The 20,921-nt window shown below is 39.9% G+C and overlaps 1 protein-coding gene across 1 annotated transcript in view; it reads left to right on the top strand.

The window, feature by feature from the left end:
- The window catches only part of UTP18 (UTP18 small subunit processome component), a 35,688-nt gene that overhangs the window by 5,501 nt on the left and 9,266 nt on the right, over positions 1 to 20,921 (top strand). Inside the window, exons 3-10 of the mRNA XM_023204531.3 lie at positions 810 to 908; positions 3,098 to 3,165; positions 7,736 to 7,824; positions 10,181 to 10,306; positions 11,445 to 11,619; positions 13,488 to 13,588; positions 13,869 to 13,959; positions 18,746 to 18,869. Of these exons, the coding sequence (XP_023060299.1) occupies positions 810 to 908; positions 3,098 to 3,165; positions 7,736 to 7,824; positions 10,181 to 10,306; positions 11,445 to 11,619; positions 13,488 to 13,588; positions 13,869 to 13,959; positions 18,746 to 18,869 (873 nt within the window). The remainder of the gene's footprint in view (positions 1 to 809; positions 909 to 3,097; positions 3,166 to 7,735; positions 7,825 to 10,180; positions 10,307 to 11,444; positions 11,620 to 13,487; positions 13,589 to 13,868; positions 13,960 to 18,745; positions 18,870 to 20,921) is intronic.

Here is a 20,921-nt window from a genome sequence, read left to right as displayed (position 1 = left end):
GGTGATTCACCTGCCTCAGCCTCCCAAGTCCAGGCTCCTGCCACCACGCTGGACTAATTTTGTATTTTTAGTAGAGACAGGGTTCCACCACGTTGGCCGGGCTGGTCTGGAGCTCCCAACCTTCAGTGATCCACCCATTTCTGACTCCGAAAGTGCTGGGATTACAGGCATGAGCCAGTATGCCCGGCTTTTTTTTTTTTTTTTTTTTTTTTTGAGACAGTCTCACTCTTTTGCCCAGGCTGGAGTGCAGTGGCACAATCTGGGCTCATTTCAACCTCTGCCTCCTGGGTTCAAGTGGTTCTTCTGCCTCGGCCTCCTGAGTAGCTGGGATTACAGGTGTGTGCCACCACGTCCAGCTAATTTCTGTATTTTTAGTAGAGGTGGGGTTTCACCATGTTGGCCAGGATGGTTTCGATCTCTTGACTTTGTGATCTGCCAGCCTCAGCCTCCCAAAGTGCTGGGATTACAGGAATGAGCCACCACGCCGGGCCTAAGTTTTGCTCTTTATATATTTAACTCTTTGATTTACCTGGGATTTATTTTGGAGAATTTCATAAACTTTGTGTAGATAAGTCATGATGAATTTTCTCAAATACTAGCTCTCCAAAGTGTAAACCAGATGATCTGAAATATTGGAGACTACTTTTTTGTTTTAGGAAGAACAGAGAAGATGCATTTGAAATGTTCACATCTTAAAAACCTTGACTTACATCATTTCATTAAACATTTTTCTCCAGGTGCTAAAAGCAGCAGCTACTTATATTAACTCTTTAAAAGTTATTTAAAGATATGCTGTTCTGGTTTTGTAGGGTTGACATGATGAACAATCGATTTCGGAAAGATATGATGAAAAATGCTAGTGAAAGTAAACTTTCGAAAGACAACCTTAAAAAGAGACTTAAAGAAGAGTAAGTGTCTTTTTTCGTATGGTTTACCAAGAGGTGTGTATAACCAATGCCCAGTCATTAACTGTAACTGCTTGTGTAGTTTTCCATTTTGAAACAGGATTGCTATTGCGGGCAGTGACTGAATTTCTGTAGTTTTAGGGGAGAGGGGACAAAGCACAAACACAAAGAAAATTTGGAAAAAAATTATAATCTTACCATTCAAATATAATCAGTGATGGTATTGCTTACTTGCTTGTTCATTTGCATGTGGTTAGTCATAATTTTATAATATGAACATTTTCAAAAATTTAAATGGCTGCCACGTGGGTTCAATGGTTTTCAACATTTTGTCATATTTGCTATATGTGTTTGGGGGATGTGTGTGCTCTCCCAATGTATTTGAGAGTAAGGTACAGATAATGAGACACTTAACCTATAAATTTGTCAGTGTGCATCTCCTAAGATTAAGGATGTTTTCCTTCATATTCACAATACTATTGTCATGCCTAAGAAAATTAATATTTTATGGCTAGTCCATGTTAGTTTCTCCAATTGTTGTAAGGTGCATATATTTTATTTGGATTTTACGTCCCTTAAATTTATTTATTTTTTTTGAGGTAGGGTCTCACTCTGTCACCCAGGCTGAAATGGAGTGGTGCTGTCACGGCTCATTGTAACCTCTACCTCCTGGGCTCCCCGTAGCTGGGACTACAGGCATTTACCACCTTAATTTTCAAAATTTTTTTTGTAGAAACGGGGTTGCACTGCATTTCTCAGGCTGGTCTTGAGCTCCTGGGCTCAAGAAATCCTCCCACCTCAGCCTCCTGAGTAGCTGGGACTACAGGTGCATGCCACCATGCCCAGCTAATTTTTGTATTTTTTTGTAGAGATGAGGTTTTTTGCCATGTTGTCCAGGCTGGCCTTGAACTGGGCTCAAGCAATCTGCCCTTCTCGGCTTCCCAAAGTGCTGGGAATACAGACGTGTACCACTGTGCTCAGCCATTACCTATCTTTTAAGTGTTCAGACCTGTTGTAGAATATCCCACATTCTGAAATTTTAAGATTCCTTTTTTTTTATTGAGGTGAAATTCACATAACAGTGTTAGCCATTTTAAAGTGTAAATTTGGTGGCATTTAGTATATTTAGAATGTTGTGCCACCACCTCTTCGGTCTAGTTCTAAAACATTTCTTTTGGTTTTTTTTTCGTTCTAAAACATTTTTATCACCTCGAAAGAAAACTCTCCATTAATTAGTCACTTGGCATTTCCTCTTCCCTCAATCTGATTATTTTTTCTTTGTGTTGTTTAACTTGTTCTGTCATCCTCTTAAGTTGGGCTTAAAGTCTTGGTTAGAATTCAATGACATATTTTGGTGAGGAGCATCTTAAGATGATGTGTACCATACACTGCCCCTCAAAGTCCAATTGTATCAGTCTCTTTCAAATCTGATCTTTTTCTCAGCTTTGTGCCAGGGTTTTATAAACGCTGTTAGGGGAAATTTCGTGGTGGTGATGGGGTTCATCTTGCGTATTTCCCTTCTCTGAGGGATCATAGTCCTATGCTGTCATCCAGTTTCTGAAAAAAGTTGTTTCATGTGTTTTGTCCAGGTTTCTAGTTGTTTATGGCTAGTGGGCTTAACTTAGTGAGCTAGTCTGCACTTCTGCATCAAAAAATTAAAACAACTCTTTGCCCTCTTCCAGGTACCAGTTCTTAAGAACACAGCTATCATGCTTCTGTTAAAGCTTACTTTTGCCAGAGTGAAGTACTTCTATTTTATTCAGATAATATATAATGAAGTTTTGTTTATTCTTACCAATCTGGTCAGTTTCTTTCAGATATGTTCTAGTGTGTAGTCTGTGTACTGTGGCATAAACCACAAAGAGACTTCTTTACATAGTCTTGATATCCAGGGTGTGTTGATATGAACAGATAAGACAACCATGTAACTAGATGAAAATAATTAACAAAAAATATGTATCCAGGACTAGTTTAAGTGGGCAGAGGTTCATGGACGTTTCCAATATAGGCAGATTGGGACTGTTCTGTGTGAGTAAAGATAATAACTTGTGTTCTTTAAAAATAGTTAACTTCTTTGAAAGAGAGTCCGTACATATTCTCAAGGGTGATCCAACCTATATGCTTTAAATGTGTCAAGCTTTATGGACATGTAGTGGTTGCCATAAATTTACCTTTCTAATATTTTTGCTTAGATTCCAACATGCCATGGGAGGAGTACCTGCCTGGGCAGAGACTACTAAGCGGAAAACATCTTCAGATGGTGAGCGTTGATATCTCTGTCTAAATTAGTACGTAAGTCCCCGTTCCTGTTTGTTATTATTTGAGCTTTCTTATGAGGCTCATTAAAATCTGGTATTTCTTGCCTGGCTTGGTAGCTCACGCCTGTAACCCCAGTGCTTTGGGAGCCCAAGGTGGTTGGATTGCTTGAGTCCAGGAGTTCAAGACCAGACCGGGTGACATGGCGAAATCCCACCTCTACAAAAAAATAAAAAAATTAGCCAGGCGTGGTGGTGTGTTACTGTAGTCCCAGCTACTTGGGAGGCTGAGGTGGGAGGATTGCTTGAGCCAGGGAAGACTAGGTGCAGTAACCTGTGATAGTGCCACTGTACTCCAACCTCAGTGACAGAGTGAGACCCTGTCTCAAAAAACAAAAACCAAAAAACAAAATCTGTTTTTTGACTGTAGGTTTTAAATTTAACTTGTACCATGGTTATTTTCTGCTTTTTCTGTTTTGGGAGTTTAGCTATTATAAATATGGATGGCTTAGCTAAAATATGGTTTGTGTGCTTGAGTTACACATTTTCGACTTGGAATTAACCTTTGAAATCCTGAGAGTCCAGAGTATATCCTCTCACATCATGTAGAAGCTCCTTCCTTAGCATCCTTGATGTCCATTGAGCTTCAGTTTATGACCACCACCTCTGTCCCCTTTCTCCCTACCCTGTTAGTCCTCATGGTATGTAAATACAGGGAGCCCATACAAAGAGCCAGTGTTTTATGTAATTCTATTAGAAAAGACAGTCTGTTATTAAGTAGAAATTGACCGTCTTTGTTTCTAGCCATTTGCTTTCAGAGGTTGAAGGAATCTTAGTGATGTGGCTTGACTTTATCCACTGCAGTAATCTTTTCTACATTATCCTCTGCTTAAATATATCTAATAATGTACTGTGTGTGTGTGTGTCTCAGAATCTCACTCTGTCACCCAGGGCTGGAGTGCAGTGGGGCAATCCCAGCTCACTACAGCCTCTGCCTCCTGGGTTCCAGTGATTGTTTTGTCTCAGCCACCTGAGTAGCTGGGGTTACAGGTGTGCGCCATTACATCTGGCTAATTTTTGTATTTTTAGTAGAATCGGGGTTTCACTGTGTTGGCCAGGCTGGTCTTAAACTCTTGACCTTCCAAAGTGTTGTGATTACAGGCATGAGCCACTGTGCTTGGCCTAAATACTGTACTTTTTACTAAACTGTTTCTTCCCCTTCTTCCCTTTTCTTGAAGAACTGTTAGACAGGTTTTCCTATCTTGAAATTTATTTCCCAACAACTCCCTACTCCTACGGTTTGAAACATACAGGTTATCTTCTTTTTCTCTTATTTGGGAAGCCTCTTTCCATGTTTGTTTTTTAATATGTTAAGTATCCCTTGTGATTTTGACCATTTTTTTGTTGGCATACTTCTAGACCCTACATCACCAGTTTGTCCTCCTGGATGAAACAATTTTATTGTCCATTTCAGAATGCTGCATTTATAGAACCCCACAACATTTTAGAGTCCTGTAATTTTAGATATGGTTATGCTAGCTGTTGAAACAAAATCCCACAGATCCCAGTGTCATAATCCAATTGAAGTTGATTTTTTCAGCACATAAAATTGGGGTGGTAGGAAGGTGATGATTTACTTTAGGGACCCAAGTTTATAGAAGTTCCATCATCTTCAGGTTGGTTCTTCCATAGTTGCCTCAGATGTTGACATCCACTTGGCTTATAGGAGGAGAAAGAGGGGATTTTTAATTGGCTTTTCCTGGAAATGGTACAGAATACTTTTTTTTTTTGAGACGGAGTCTACAGCCCTGTCGCTAGTAGAGACGGGGTTTCACCGTGTTAGCCAGGATGGTCTCAATCTCCTGACCTCGTGATCCGCCCGTCTTGGCCTCCCAAAGTGCTGGGATTACAGGCTTGAGCCACTGCGCCCGGCTGGTACAGGATACTTTTGCCTACATTTTGTTGGCTGGAACTCAGTCATAAGGCCACACTAACTGAGAAGATCCTAGGAAGTGTAGTTTGGTTTTGTACACAGGAGAAAAAGGAAGTGGATTAAGTCAGCAGTCAATCAGTCTGCTACAGTCTGGGATATGCTTGTCTAATACATTCATTTTGTACACCAGAGAGGTTCAAAGAGATAGTGACTTGAAGGTATTCTTATTGTTGACAGAATGGTGACTAGCACTCAGCTTCACAATTATCTCCAGTGTGTTACTTTTATCTGTACATATTTACTGAGTTTCTTTATAAGAAAATTCTCCCTTTTGAACATAACCACACTTCCAAAAATCAACGGCAATTCATTAATATTATGAATTGTTTTATTGTGTTACTCTTTGTTTATCCCCTCCCCCCATCATTTTAGCTTGCTTTGTATTTTGCTTAGACTTCATAGTACTTTTGAACTGGCTTGATGTCTTCTGTAAGTTTTGGAAATTCTCACCTGTCTTCAAGTATTGTTTCTGTTCCAGTCTTCCTTTCTGGATTATTAGTAATATGTATATTAAATGTTTTCAACCTATTCTGTGTGGTTTGGTTTTTTTTTTTTTTTTGGAGACAGGGTCTCACTCTGTTGCCCAGTCTGGAGTGCAGTGATGTGGTCTTGGCTCACTGTAGTCTTGACCTCCTGGGTTAAGCAGTCCTCCCACCTCAGCCTCTGGAGTAGCTAGGACTACAGGCGTATGCCACCATACCCAGCTAATTAAAAAAAAAATTTTTTTTGTAGTGACAGGATCTTCTTATGTTGCCCATGTTGGTATTCAGTGTGTTTTTTATCTTTTTTCTTTCTGTACTTCTGTCTGGGTCTATTTTTCTGATTCGTTTTCTAGACCACAAATTCTCTCTACAGCTAATTTGGTAAACTGTTAAAAACATCTATTGGAGGCTTAATTTAATTTTATTTATTATTATTTTTTGAGGCAATCTTGCTGTGTCGTGTAGGCTGGAGTGCAGTGGCGCTACCTTGGCTCACCGCAACCTCTGCCTCTCGAGTTCAAGTGATTCTCCTGCTTCAACCACCCAATTAGCTGGGATTACAGGTGTGCACTACCGTGCCCAGCTAATTTTTGTATTTTTAGTAGACACGAGGTTTCACCGTTTTGGCCTGGCTGGTCTCGAACTCCTGACCTCAAGTGATCCACTCATCTCGGCCTCCCAAAGTACTGGGATTATAGTTATGAGCCACCTTGCCTGGCCTGTTGGGGGCTTAATTTTAATTACTGTATTTTTCAGTTGTAGAATTTCTTTTTAAAATATTCTAGATTTCTGGCTCAATTTTGAGTCTTGTCTTTCATTTTTAAGTACGTTAAACATAGTTTTTGTTTTTGTTTTTGTTTTGAGACAAAGTCTTACTCTGTCGCCCAGGCTGGAGTGCAGTGGCACAATCTCAGGTCACTGCAACCTCTGCCTCCTGGTTTCAAGCCATTCTCCTGCTTCAGCCTCCCAAGTAGCTGGGATTACAGGTATAAGCCATCATGCCCGGTTACTTTTTGTATTTTTAGTAGAGATGGTGGTTTCTCCATGTTGGTCAGGTTGGTCTTGGACTCCTGACCTCAGGTGATCCACTTGACTCAGCCTCCCAAAGTGCTGGGATTACAGATGTGAGCCACCGCGCCTGGCCTAAACATAGTATTTTTAAGGTTTGTGTCTAATAATTCTGTTGTCTAGATCCCTGTGGGGATTGTCTAGTTTTCCTTTTGGTTTTTAGTGAAATTATCTTGTCAGTGTATTTGTCTGGTTATATTTCATTGAGTGATGAACATTTCATATGAAACATAATGTAGATTAATTAGATCTAGAATGATGGTTTATATGTTTACTTCTAGGTAGGTAGCTTGGCAGGGGACACTAGCAATCCCAGAACGTTTTATTTTAATGAGGAATTGTGAAGCAGAGTTTCAGTTTTTGGAAGATACTCTTATAATTCTTTGATTTCACCTTTAATCCTAGTGGTAGCCCTTTGTGGCCCCAATCCAAAACCTGGTGGCTTACCAGACCCTGTCAAGAAGCTTAGAGCTAGTTTTTCCCTTCTTAGCTTCACAAGTGTTTTAAGTTTGCTCAGCTCCTTAGCTGTCTCCACTGGAATCATCAGTCATCTCCAGGGGAAAAGCAGCCCTGTTAGCTCTTTTTGAAGTTCTGATACATAGATTGCTGACTGATCAGTCAGCTAAAAGTTCTGCTTCTTATTCATGTGAGTTGTTAAGCTGGATCAGTAGCCAACCTATTGCCAATTTTGCTGTGATTATGAGTTGCTCTTTTTAAATAAAATGCTGGCTTTAAACTTTTATTTCACTTTATCTTGTTTTAGTAACCATCTGTGTATGTGTTAGTCTTTCATTCTAGAGTTAAACTTTGATTTTAACTATGGATGTTAAGCTTTGTGTCATCTTTTTCTTCCCTTTAAGTGGTTTTTTTTTTTTCTCCTGTTTTTGCCAATTGCAGCTTTAAAAAAAAGCAATTGAGTTTGGGAGGCTGGAAAGGGAGTTGATGTTGAAAATATATTCATAGAAGTTTGGGGTAGGTAGAGGGGCGGCTCGTTGATTCTAAAGATCAGCCTTCTGGGTTTGTTTGACTTAGATGAAAGTGAAGAGGACGAAGATGATTTGTTGCAAAGGACTGGGAATTTCATATCCACATCAACTTCTCTTCCAAGAGGAATCTTGAAGGTGAGAGTCAGTGAAGTTGGGGGACCCTATCCAACTACTTACCTCTGCAATGTAATCTGCTTCCCAGTAACGGATGTATGGATTCCTATTATCTGTGGGGTTAAATATGTTTGCTGTCATTTTGCCCTGGTAAATGCTTACGTTATTTTGTTTTTGTTTTTCCTTTTGCAAAAATGTTCTATAGGTATTATGTTCCTATTGCTTGAGCTCAGGAGTTTGAAGCTACAGTGAGCTGTGATGGAACCACTGTACTTTAGCCCGGGTGAAAGCGAGACCTTGTCTCTGAATAAATAAATAAATAAATTTTCCAGTAATTCTGGGAATCCTATTTGGTTTATCTTCATTTTCATTGGCATCAACCTAGTCCATACTGCTGTCATCTCTTATCTGGCATATTGCAGTAGCTTTGTGACTGGGCTCTCTACTTCCACTTTACCTCTTTTTAAATCATTCTTTGTATGGCAGCCAGAGGGATCTTTTAAAAATAAAACATCAGGTCATGTCACTTTTCATTGCTTTTTGAAAACTTCTAAATTCCTTATCGTATTCTACACTGCCCTTTGCAATCTGGCTTTTGCCTGCATCCTTATCCTCATCTCAGACCCGTTTCCCATGATTTCCCACTTGAGTCACACAAGCCTTTTTCTGTTTCTTGGACATGCTGCTAGGTCCTTTCTTGCCTGTGAACCTTTGCTCTTGCTCTTTTGTTCTGCCTGTCTTGTCTTCAGGCAGTCCTAATAGCTAGCTCATTCTTACTTTTCTGCTCAGATGGCACCTTAGACAAGACTTTGTCTGAAGTGGTCTACACTATTCACTTTTCAACTCATCACTATCTCTAGCTTGTTCATTGTGGTAACCAACTGCCTACCTAGCACAGTACTTCAGCTATCCATCATATTAGACAGTACTTTAGTTTAATTTCTGTCATATTAACAGATCTCTCTATGACATAAATATCTTTTTTTTGTTTTGTTTTTGGTTTTTTTGAGACGGAGTTTTGCTCAGGCTGGAGTGCAAGGGCGTGATCTTGGCTCACTGTAACCTCTGCCTCCCGGGTTCAAGTGATTCTCCTGCCTCAGCCACCCACGTAGCTGGGATTACAGGCATGCACTACCATGCCTGGCAATTTTTTTTTTGTATTTTTGGTAGAGACAGGGTTTCTCCATGTTAGTCAGGCTGGTCTCGAACTCCTGACCTCAGGTGATCTGCCCACCTCAGCCTCCCAGAGTCCTGGGATTACAGGTGTGAGCCACCACGCCTGACAACATAGGTATCTTATTACACGATGGCAGGAGTATTTAAATGGGTCAGGGGAACCTATTATGATAAATTTGAGTGATTTTGTCTCTCCCACCTTATGAGGACAATTCATTAGGCCTTCACAGGGTGAATTCACCTCCATTAAAAATGTAGTTACCGCATGGCCGGGTGCAGTGGCTCACGCCTGTAATTCCAGCACTTTGGGAGGCTGAGGAGGGCAGATCACCTGAGGTCGGGAGTTTGAGACCAGTGTGACCAACATGGAGAAACCTCGTTTCTACTGAAAATACAAAATTAGCTGGGTGTGGTGGCGCATGCCTGTAATCCCAGCTGCTTGGGAGGCTGAGGCAGGAGAATTGCTTGAACCCGAGAGGCACAGGTTGCAGTGAGCCGAGATTGCGCCATTGCACTCCAGCCTGGGCAACAAGAGCGAAACTCAGTCTCAAAAAAAAAGTGTAGTTACCGTAAACATTTAACTTCAGTGACTACAAACAAAACACTTTTGTTTTTAACTGAGTTTTAAAAATTCAAGGGGAAACCTGTAAAAACAAAGTAAATAACAAAATAGTCCAGGTGATGGATGAGATTACCATTACTTTAAACTTGGAACCGTGTACCCTAAGAGAATAAAGCAAGCAACCTGTGCCAATCGAAGAACTGTGGGGACAACTGTGCAGTGCATCTTGCAATTGTGCCATGAACACAAAGATGCCAGGTGCCAAAGTAGAAGTTTTAAGTTAAATTTCCTCAGAAGTGAAAGTCTCGTAACACAAATGGATGTATTTTGGGGAAATGACTACATACTAGTGCTCTAAGAATGAGTAATACATTCAGACTTCTAGATATGGAAAGCACTTTAATGATTTAATCTTTGTATTTGAAAGATGGTAAAAATGGATTCTTGTGTGGTAAAGTGACTTGCTAGTTGGTGCCAGAGCTGCGGTGTTTTTTTTTTTTTTTGAGTTGTGGTCCTTTGGTTACCATTCCAGTGCATTTTTTTCCTGCATTATAAACGATAATGTCTTTTCTTTATACTCTAAAGAAAATAATGTTAATTCATTTCAATTGATAAAGCCCCAGCTTTCATTTCCTATAGATGAAGAACTGCCAGCACGCGAATGCTGAACGTCCTACTGTTGCTCGGATCTCGTCTGTGCAGTTCCATCCTGGTGCACAGATTGTGATGGTTGCTGGATTAGATAATGCTGTATCACTCTTTCAGGTGTGTGTCCTTATTTACTTAGGTATTTCTAATGCATTATTTTTATTTAAGAACCAGACATTTGCAACCCCAAATGCAAAAATACTGAAAAAAAAATTCATGGCTAAAACGTCATAGCCCAAAGCATAGCTGAGTCTGTCTCAACAGAAGTGACAGAGTTCATTTGCTTGGAAATACAAAGTAGAACATCCAGTCAGCATACTGCCCTTGCTTCTTGCTCCAAAGTCTGTTGTCCCTATTGTCCATCACAGCTGCTAACCCCTTGCCTGTTCACAGTTCTGGTAGCTCACCATCCCTTGCCCACTCACATTTTTATTGAATGCACCTGTATGACTTCAGTCTTCAAGGAGCCGTAATATTAGGGGATTTGGAATAAAATTTTTCTTCCACCGAATATAAAAGTTCAGCAAAATATTGGTTTAAAATAATAGATTGAAAAGTGATGAATATGTTAGTCATGTTAGTGAATATATTATCTCTATAAAAACGTGTTTTGTAAATTTTCTGGTGAGTTATTAGAGCAAAGCGATAGTATGACCTCATGACTTTACTGCGTCTTCCATGTTTATTCATCTAACACTGATGTACCCTGGTAAGTTTCTTGGATTGCGACAATAAACAACAGACTTGGCCCTTCACTTCAGGATGTCACTCTCTGATGGGGGTATAGATGGTGAACACATGGTCACAAATGTAACCATTCAGTCCTGCAGGTGCTTCACAGTATCTCCTTTTGGATAGGGTTTTCTTTTAGAGAATAACACTTGGTCCAGTTCATGTAGTTTGGATGGGGCTGACTCTATTTCCTTATCTGTGGGTGGACAAACTCAAGAGATTAGTAGGGCAAGGTATGGGGAAGGAGAGTGGAGCTTCTGTGCCTTCTCAGGGCATGCCACCTCCCCAGCACCTCCATGTGTTTAGCAACCCAGAAGCTCTCTGAACCCCTTCTGTTAAGATTTTTTATGAAGGCCTCTTGACATAGGCATGATTGATTAAATCATTGGCCATGGCTGCTTAAGTCAGCCTTCAGCCCCTTGGGTATGTATTTTTAAATGAATGCTTGTAGTGAAAAGTATATACTACCAGGATACAGGGTCTGTGGAAATAATCAAAAGAACCAATTTGTACTTCTTTATAGGTTGATGGGAAAACAAATCCTAAAATCCAGAGCATCTATTTGGAAAGGTTTCCAATCTTTAAGGCTTGTTTTAGTGCTAATGGGGAAGAAGTTTTAGCCACGAGTAACCACAGCAAGGTTCTTTATGTCTATGACATGCTAGCTGGAAAGTTAATTCCTGTGCATCAAGTGAGAGGTAAGATTTCTGTTGAACACATGCAACCAATCATCCCCCCTCAGATGAGTTTATATTTTGGTGTTTACAACCACTTTTTTCACTCCATAGGATTCTTAAAAATAAGAGTTTCTTTCGGTATAGTATTTGGAAAATGTCTTTGTGCTTTTGAGGTAATGCATTTTAATGAAACCAGTGAACTTTTTTTTTTTTTTTTTTTTGAGACGGAGTCTTGCTCTGTGGCCCAGGCTGGAGTGCAGTGGCTGGATCTCAGCTCACTGCAAGCTCCGCCTCCCGGGTTTATGCCATTCTCCTGCCTCAGCCTCCCGAGTAGCTGGGACTACAGGCGCCCGCCACCTCGCCCAGCTAGTTTTTTGTATTTTTTAGTAGAGACGGGGTTTCACCGTGTTAGCCAGGATGGTCTCGATCTCCTGACCTCGTGATCTGCCCGTCTCGGCCTCCCAAAGTGCTGGGATTACAGGCTTGAGCCACCGCGCCCGGCCATCTCCTTTTTCTATTTTCACATTTCCACTGCCTGATACTGTGCTGTTAGGATTAGGTCTATAGGGGTTTCCAGCTGTAGCTTCACGTGGTGCTAGAATGAGCCTCCTGTCCTTGCTTCATCATGAAATGATATTTTCTTTATGTTTGGAACTATTTCAGTATACTTTAGTCAGTACATACGGTTTATTAAGAAATTGTGATTAAAATTACCCTTATTAGGGATAGTGAAGTGCCTTTCATAGTAAGGAGACTGGTCATCAGCAGAAGTAACCCCCGTGCTTGGAAATATGTGTCTGAAATAATACTGGGAAGCATGAGTGCAAGCAAGGGAACTAAGATGTAGTCTTTGGGAGGCAGGAATAGAGTGGGATATCTAGTTTGTAGTAGTGGAAAGTAGCCTTAATCTGCATTTTCCTGAAGTGGAACAAGGGTCCTTAACCAGATTTTTGTAAATCCTTTTTCTCTAATTAGTATTTTAACTTAGTAACTTAAAATTTTAAAAATACAGACATATATTTTTGACTAGGCAATATATTCACATGGTATAAAAGTCTAATATGGAGAAATGAATGGATAGTGAAAACTCTCGTCTGCTCTGCCTCCCTGGCTACCTACTTTCCTTCTTTGGAGGTAGCTAGTTGTATGCATTCTGATGCATCCTATTAGGTAACTTTTTAAAGAGTAACTTGGCTCTCTAAGCATTTTGATGTCAGGAGGAGTCTTCTGTATAGTCAATATGAACCTTTCAGTCATGGAAAAAGAGACATGTCCTTTTGCAAGTAAGTTGACTGGTTTGTATACCTAGCTTTCGTATGATTTGGTTACATGTGTCACATCCAGGGAAGCTAGTCGATCCTTAAGTAAACTGACATATTGTGAAAAGTTTTGGGTTTTTTTTTTTTTTTTGTCTCACAAAGTTAAAGATGAGACTCCTCTCCATCATGAGCTGCTTAGTAAGTGGCCAGCAGCTAGTTTGTATATGTTTTTATGTTTTTGGCTGTCTCTAGTGGCAGTGTATTTCCCTTCTGGTAATGAACTTTGTGACAAAGAAGTATAATTTATCCTTTTAGTTAATTAGCAGTATTACTGCATATATTTGGAAAATTAGTTGATTTGTTTACTGTTTGGAGAGCTGAGTCTGTGGCCTGCAAGTAAAATGGTGAATGCTAACCAGGACAAAGAAGAGAAGTTTGCTAAGTGCTTTGTAGTGACCTTATGTTTGGGTCAAACTCAGTGATGCCTGGGTTTAGACTTATTCAGGGTCTGAGCCAGGGTTTTAATTTGAGGCACTTACATGTTTTAAAAAGTAAGAAACTCATTTGTAAATAGATGATAGTTTTATTGAAAACTGTATTAAAATTTAATTGCCTTATCTCCTATTTTAGGTTTGAAAGAGAAGATAGTGAGGAGCTTTGAAGTCTCCCCAGATGGGTCCTTCTTGCTCATAAATGGCATTGCTGGATATTTGCATTTGCTAGCAATGAAGGTAAAGCATTATTATTGCTACTTGTTTTTCTCCCACAAGATATTAGTGTAGGGATAGTCTTGAACCTTAACTCAGTGTGTCCTTAAATATACATCTCTTAAGTAGAGGAGCACAGGTGGGACTTGGAGAGAAGTTGTTGGTAGTTGGGGTAGACCTCTTGATTACAGGGAAAAATACAGTTGAGTAGGTGCTAGAAAGTAGAGAACTAGGTTGTTTTTCTCTACATTGTGTGATTCTTCTGTATACTTTCTAATAGTTTGATAAATATTTATTGTTTTAGACCAAAGAACTGATTGGAAGCATGAAAATTAATGGAAGGGTTGCAGCATCCACATTCTCTTCAGATAGTAAGAAAGTGTATGCCTCTTCGGGTAAGTCAATGACATGAAAGAAGCTAAGGATATTTTTACATTTTAAATTTTGGGCCAGGCACGGTGGCTCACACCTGTAATCACACTACTTTGGGAGGCCGAGGTGGGTGGATCACTTGAGGTCAGCGGTTCAAGACCAGCCTGGCCAAGATGGTAAAACTCCATCTTTACTAAAAATGCAAAAAGTAGCTGGGCGTGGTGGCATGGGTCTGTAATCCCAGCTACTTGAGAGGCTGAGGTGGGAGAATCACTTGAACCTGGGAGGCAGAGGTTGCAGTGAGCTGTGATTGGGCCACTGCACTCCAGCCTGAAGGACAGAACAAGACTCCATCTCAATAAATTTTTTTTTTTTAGCCGTCTATCCTGGGTGACAGAGCAAGACTCTGTCTCAAAAAAAAAAACAAAAACAAAACAAAGAAACAAAAAACAACTAGGGTTGGGTGTGGTAGCTTACTCCTGTAATCCCAGCACTTTGGGAGGCGGAGGCGAGTGGATCATTTGAGGTCAGGAGTTCAAGACCAGCCTGGCCAACATGGTAAGACCCTGTCTCTACTAAAAATACAAAAATTAGCCAGGCACCCCAGCTAGTCGGGAGGCTGAGGCAGAGAATTGCTGGAACCTGGGAGAAAGAAGCTGCACTGAGCTGAGTTCACACCTCAAAAAAAAGAAAAAAAAAAAAAAAAATATATATATATATATGTGTGTGTGTGTATATATATATATATGAATTTAACGAAAAGCTGTGTTTGGTTTTAAAGTTTCTTTTTAGGTAGAAAATCATTTATTTTTAGAATTCATTTTTGTTGCCATTGCCTTCTCATTAATAATAATGGAGAGCTAACAATTTAACATGCAGTTTTAACATGTTTGGGGAAAGAATGGGAAGATTACGCTTATGTAAAAGATTATTCAGGGGTAATCATTCTCCTATGATTTCCAGTGCTATGAACATTAAAATAAAATTTTATATGCCTTTTTTTCCCTATTCTATCTTTTGTCACTTGGTTTTCAGGAAACCTTCAGAGGGCGCAAAGGAAAAACTTCCACTACAGTTTGGTTTATATTAACATTCTTGAAATGACAAAATCATAGATACAGAGAATAGATTAGTGGTTGTGAGGGTTTAAGGAGGATTTGAGGGCAGGAGAGAAGTGGAGGTGACTGTAAAAGACCAACAGGAGGGGTCCTTGTGGTGATGGGAAGTTTTGTGTCTTGACTGTATCAGTGTCACTATCCTGGTTGTAATGTTGTCCTGTAGTTATGCAAAATGTTAACACTGGGGGGAAATGGTAAAGTAAGACTACACTGTATTTTCTGTATTATTCCTTACAGTGTATGTGAATCTACAATTATCTTAAGAGGCATAATTTTAATTAAGTAGTCCTACCTTTCTTAAAAAGATAAGGCAGACATTATTTAAAAAAAGATGATTCATTTGAAGATTTTCTGACTTTCTTTTTGAAAGTTACTTAAAATCATCAACTCCTGTAACAATACTCTCTTGACTTCGATAATGTTTTAAATTTTCTTCATTATTGTCCTTTCTGACATTTCTGTAGCTCTTTTAATTAACCTGCACTGTCGTGCTCTTCTACCTTTCTGACTTCCCTAAGTCTTCTTGACTCTTATTCTGTATCCCAAAGGACCGTGGGGGCCATCCCTTGGGAGAGCTACATAATCTTAGTATAGTTAATGCTGTGTTTGGTAGCGGGAGGCTTTCAAGTGGTTCTGCTCTGTGAGTAGTAGTCAGCAATCTCTGTACAGCTTTTTAGCATAATTTTTATTTGACCTCAGGAGCATTTGGTAATTTAACATTAATAAAATTAGTAGCATTAATTAAAATTATTTAACTTTTTAAAAAGGATTAATTTTAGCATTAACATTAATTTTTGTTTTGTTTTTATCCTGGAATCAGACTTTCACAAGGTTATTTACATTTGTATGTTTCTAATCAATGAATATAAGGCCAGGAGTAGCTGTATTTTCTATATTATACTAGTTTTTGTGACTAGAAAGAAGAGAAAGAAAAGAAGAGAAAGAGGAAGGAAGGAAGGAAGGAAAGAAAGATGGAAGGAAGGAAGGAAGGAAAGAAAGAATTAGTTCAGAGTGATATTCCTGATGTAATGACCCTTGGCCCTGGGGGAGAGAGAGAGTCAGGGAGGGAGAAGAGGTGGGGAAGGGAAAAGAGGTGGGGAGGGTTGGTCAGCAGAGGTACTGAAATTTGATATATGAATTGGATGCAGATGTAATGTATTTACAAATTTGGTCACGGCTGTCTAATTTATAGTAAGATCCTAAGAAAGCAGGGAAGGAGAAATCAAAAGTTGAGCCTTGGTAAGTTAGGGGTAATTTTGAAATTTTGATGGTTCTCCTCCTCCCTCTCCCCTTCTTCCTCCTCCTCCTCTTCTTTTTTTTTTTTTTTGAGATGGAGTCTCACTCTGTTGCCCAGGCTGGAGTGCAGTGGCATCATCTTGGCTCACTGCAACCTCTGCCTCCCAGGTTCTAGCAATTCTCCTGCCTCAACCTCCTGAGTAGCTGGAATTACAGGCGCATACCGCCATGCCCAGCTAATTTTTTTTATTTTAGTAGAAACGGGGTTTCCCTGTGTTGCCCAGGCTGGTCTCGAACTCCTGAGCTCAGGCAATCCACCTGTCTCAGCCTCCCAAAGTGTTAGGATTACAGGCATGAGCCACCATGCCCAGCCACTTCTTTTTTTTGTTTCTGGGACTGAGTCTTGTGTTGCCCAGGTTGGAGTGCAGTGGCACGATCTCAACTCACTGCAGCCTCTGCCTCCCGGGTTCCAGCGATTCTCCTGCCTCAGCCTCCTGGGTAGCTGGGATTACAGGCACACATCACCACATCCGGCTAATTTTTGTATTTTTAGTAAGATGGGGTTTCACAATGTTGGCCAGGCTGGTCTCGAACTACCGACCTCAGGTGACCCGCCCGCCTTGGCCTCCCAAAGTGCTGGGATTATAGGTGTGAGCCACTGGGTGCAGACCCTTTTCTTATTCTGTATGGAGTAGTTTATGTGATTGGTAACATATTGTTCACATTACATTGTTACATGTAAAGAATATTTTGAGATAAAAAGAGTTGAAGAGTTTACCTTTTTCTGACTTTACAGGTTTTGTCTTTGTTTACTCATGAATTCTTTTTTTTTTTTTTTTTTTTTTTTGAGAGAGGGTCTTGCTCTGTCTCCTAGGCTGGAGTGCAGTGACGTGATCTTGGCTCATTGCATCTTCTGCCTACTGGCTTCAGGCAATTCTCATGCCTCAGCCTCCCCAAGTAGCTGGGATTACAGGCATGTGCCACCATGCCCAGCTAATTTTTGTATTTTTAGTAGAGATGGTGATTCACCATTTTGGCCAGGTTGGTCTCGAACTCCTGGCCTCAAGTGATCTGCCTGCCTCTGCCTCCCAAAGTGCTGGGATTACAGGCATGAGCCACCGTGCCTGGCCATCTCATGGTTCTTTGCTGCCTTTTTTGCCATAAGTCATCATCTCGTGGTCATTTCATGCACTTGCTTTCTAGATGTTCTTGCTTTTGATCTCTTCTCATTTTAGTCTATTGAGAAACTAATCTTTAAACACTTTCCTTTATTATAGCATTAATGTACAGGCAAACATATAAGGCAAAGGTTTAAAAATTTGATCCTATTCAGTTTTCCCAAGTATATTTTACTGCTACTTCACTTGCACCCTTACTCCAGCCTGGAACATTTTATTTGTTAGGCAGTTGAAACTGAGATTCACTGAATTCTCATTGGGAGAATAAGAGTACATGTGGAAGGGTGAAGTTTAGAGCAATATCCTAAAAGGAAAGATATTGAGGTACTAGAAAAAGGAAGAGGTAAAATAGTGAGGATCCACTTTTGAGATGGATGTATGGTCATTTCAGTAAACTATCTGTGCTTATTCGTAAGCTTGCGTTTAGCATTTTTTATCATTTAAATAACTTGGTAATAGATAAATTGTGTGTGTCTTAATTATAAATTCCTGTGTTCTGGATCAGTTCGTTTTTCACTTCTTCCTCTTCCATCATCATTAACAGTTTGGTATGTAAATCACTAATCTTGCCTATGAGGTGCTCTAATACCTGTTGGTAGATGTTGGAAGAGCTATGCTAGTGAGTGGTGTTTTGTTTTGCCTCAGATTTTTGCTCCAATAATTTATCTGAGTGGAACTTAGAAGCTTTTTCTAAAAGTTCAACTCAAACCAACAGCCTGTGATTTTTTTTCCTGTAAACCTAAAGGTATTGTCTATTAATGACTAACTGATGCAGTTTTCTTCTGTATATGTGAATGTATACAAGAAATATTCTTAGGCCGGGCATGGTGGCTCACACCTGTAATCGCAGCACTTTGGGAGGCCAAGGCAGGTGGATCACCTGAGGTCAGGAGTTGGAGACCAGCCTAGCCAACATGGTGAAACCCCGTCTCTACTAAAAATACAAAAATTAGCTGGGGATGGTGGCACAAACTGTAATCCCAGCTATTTGGGAGGCTGAGGCAGGAGAATCGCTTGAACCCAGAAGAAGGAGGTTGCATTGTACCGAGATGGCGCAGTGACACTCCAGCCTGGGTTGACAAGAGCAAAACTGCATCTCAAAAATGGAAAAAAGAAAAAAGAAATATTCTTAGTCCAGTTTTCCAGAACTAGGAGCGTTATAATTGGTCTGTATTTGTAGTCTCCTGTACTATTAAGAGGGACTGAGAGTGGCCAGTTTACTTGCCTTTCAAGTTTAAAGCAAAATTAACAACTATTGTTTTCACTCTTTTATTCAGGGGATGGAGAAGTTTATGTTTGGGATGTGAACTCAAGGAAGTGCCTTAACAGATTTGTTGATGAAGGCAGTTTATATGGATTAAGCATTGCCACATCTAGGAATGGACAGTATGTTGCTTGTGGGTAAGAGAGATTCTTGTAACCTTAATCACATTGTGCTAATGAGAATATGTTAAGGAATTGAATATACTAGATGGTGTGTGAGTAGTTCTCTTTATAAACTATTCAGTAATTATGAAATTGGTCAACCCAGCTGAGCTTTTTTCATTTTATCATCTTTGTGCAGTGTTGAATAATAATATTACAGTAGTGCCCCCCTTATCTGCAGTTTCACTGTTTGTGGTTTTAGTTACCTGTGTTTAATCACAATCTGAAATCTACGTAAGATATTTTGAGAGCAAGAGACCACATTCACATAAATTTTATTAGGATATATGTTATAATTGTTCTGTTTTATTGTTATGTCGGTCTGTTATTATGCCTAATTTATAAATTAAACTTTTTTTATAGAGATGTGTGTATAGGAGAAAACACAGTACACGTAGGGTTCAGTAATCCACAGTTTGAGACATCCACTGGGGTTTTGGAACATATGCCCTGCAGCTAAGGAGGGATTACTATAACTGCAGTTGAACGCCTTTTTAGCAAAGAAAATGCTGGCGCTACCTTATGTCATTGTATTTTTTCCTGTTTAAAATGCCTGTTTGGTCGCATCAAGTTTTCCTGTAATTATTTTCAGTTTCTTGTCATTGATGAGGAGATAAAATAAGTTTAACTTTGGGTTTAAATCTTTAAGATACCTAAAGCATTTTTCCTTTATCCAGCTGGGGGTATAAATAAAAAACATGTTTCTAGGAAATACCATTTGATGGTATTGTAGAAACTTTAAAAATATTATCTAGAACACATTGTGCTATTACTGAAAAAATTGGTTATTACACTGGGGAAAAGATGGGTGTGTTCTCCTACTCGATTCTGGAGATGCAGGGTGGGAGGATGAGACATTGGATACTTTGCAGTAATTCTAAGCTACCTTACTAAACCACTAATTAGCACCCATAATTCTGTAACTTCAAGAAGTAGGCTTTTATGATTTTCTTAGACCAAACAAAATTGAGCCATGAAATGATTTCAGTCAAATCCTCCCTGGGATGGGAAGTCAAGGGGTCTTGCTGTCCAGAAACTTAGCATACTCTCTACTCTTTGTTCACTCTCTCCTTCCAGGTTAAAACTGGGGAAACTACTTGTATATATATCCCTACCACCATTTGCAAATTGGAGTTTGGGAGGAAAGGCAAGTAGAACTAGGCTGTGGAGCTTGGAGACCAGGCCATCTGCCTTAGGCAGTAAGACAGTAACAGATCCCTTGGAGGGGGAGTGCCCTGATGAAGGCCCCTTCCTTTCGTACCCATGCCTGTGCCAAGCCTGTAGCGAGGGACATCTCAGCACAAGCCAAGCATTTGCCAGGGTAGTGTGCGCTGTGGCAGCAATTCATGAGTAGCAGATCTTTTGGGAATCAAGCTCCTTTAAAATGAAGACTGCTATTTAAACTATAAGTAGTTTTAAGAAGAACTGCATTTGCCTCTATGTGGGACAAGAAAAACTGCACAAAAATGGTCTTCACTCAAATTTGTGAAGCCAGTCTTCCTTGCCCTCTGTTTTTTGTATCACTTTTTATTAGTCCCCTTTGAAGGGCCTATATAGGAAAGAATCTAATACTAGTAGCTTAAACTCATTTAATTTTAATTGCCCTTCAGTGTGATTGATTTCTGATGTGCTTTTCTAAAGACCATTTAAGGCTTTAGAATCTTAAAGTTACTCTGAAAGAATCTTAAGCAAATCTTTAAGCTTTTAGAAGAGGAAGAAAGGGACAGGTCGATGAGCCTTGAGGTCACTGCACCAATAGGCAGGCATCAGGTAATGAGTCACCAGGACAGTAGGAATGGCAATAGGGGAATAGGCAAAGGATGTTTGTAATGTATTTGATAGATGCTTAGAAGATGAGAAGTGGGAGAGAAGTGTTCACGTTCTCAGGCTCCAAGCCTGTGCAACCAGAGGAGTGGAACTGTCATTAAAGGGAGGCGGAAGGAAGGGAGGAGGGGTAATGGTGTTAGAAGAGATAATTAATGCATGTGGCCACCCCCACAAACTGTTAGGAATGCAGTGCATAATTAG

This window comes from Piliocolobus tephrosceles, chromosome 16 (genome assembly GCF_002776525.5).
Source record: "Piliocolobus tephrosceles isolate RC106 chromosome 16, ASM277652v3, whole genome shotgun sequence".
Taxonomy (NCBI): domain Eukaryota; kingdom Metazoa; phylum Chordata; class Mammalia; order Primates; family Cercopithecidae; genus Piliocolobus; species Piliocolobus tephrosceles.
This window is presented reverse-complemented; position numbering and strand designations above follow the sequence as displayed.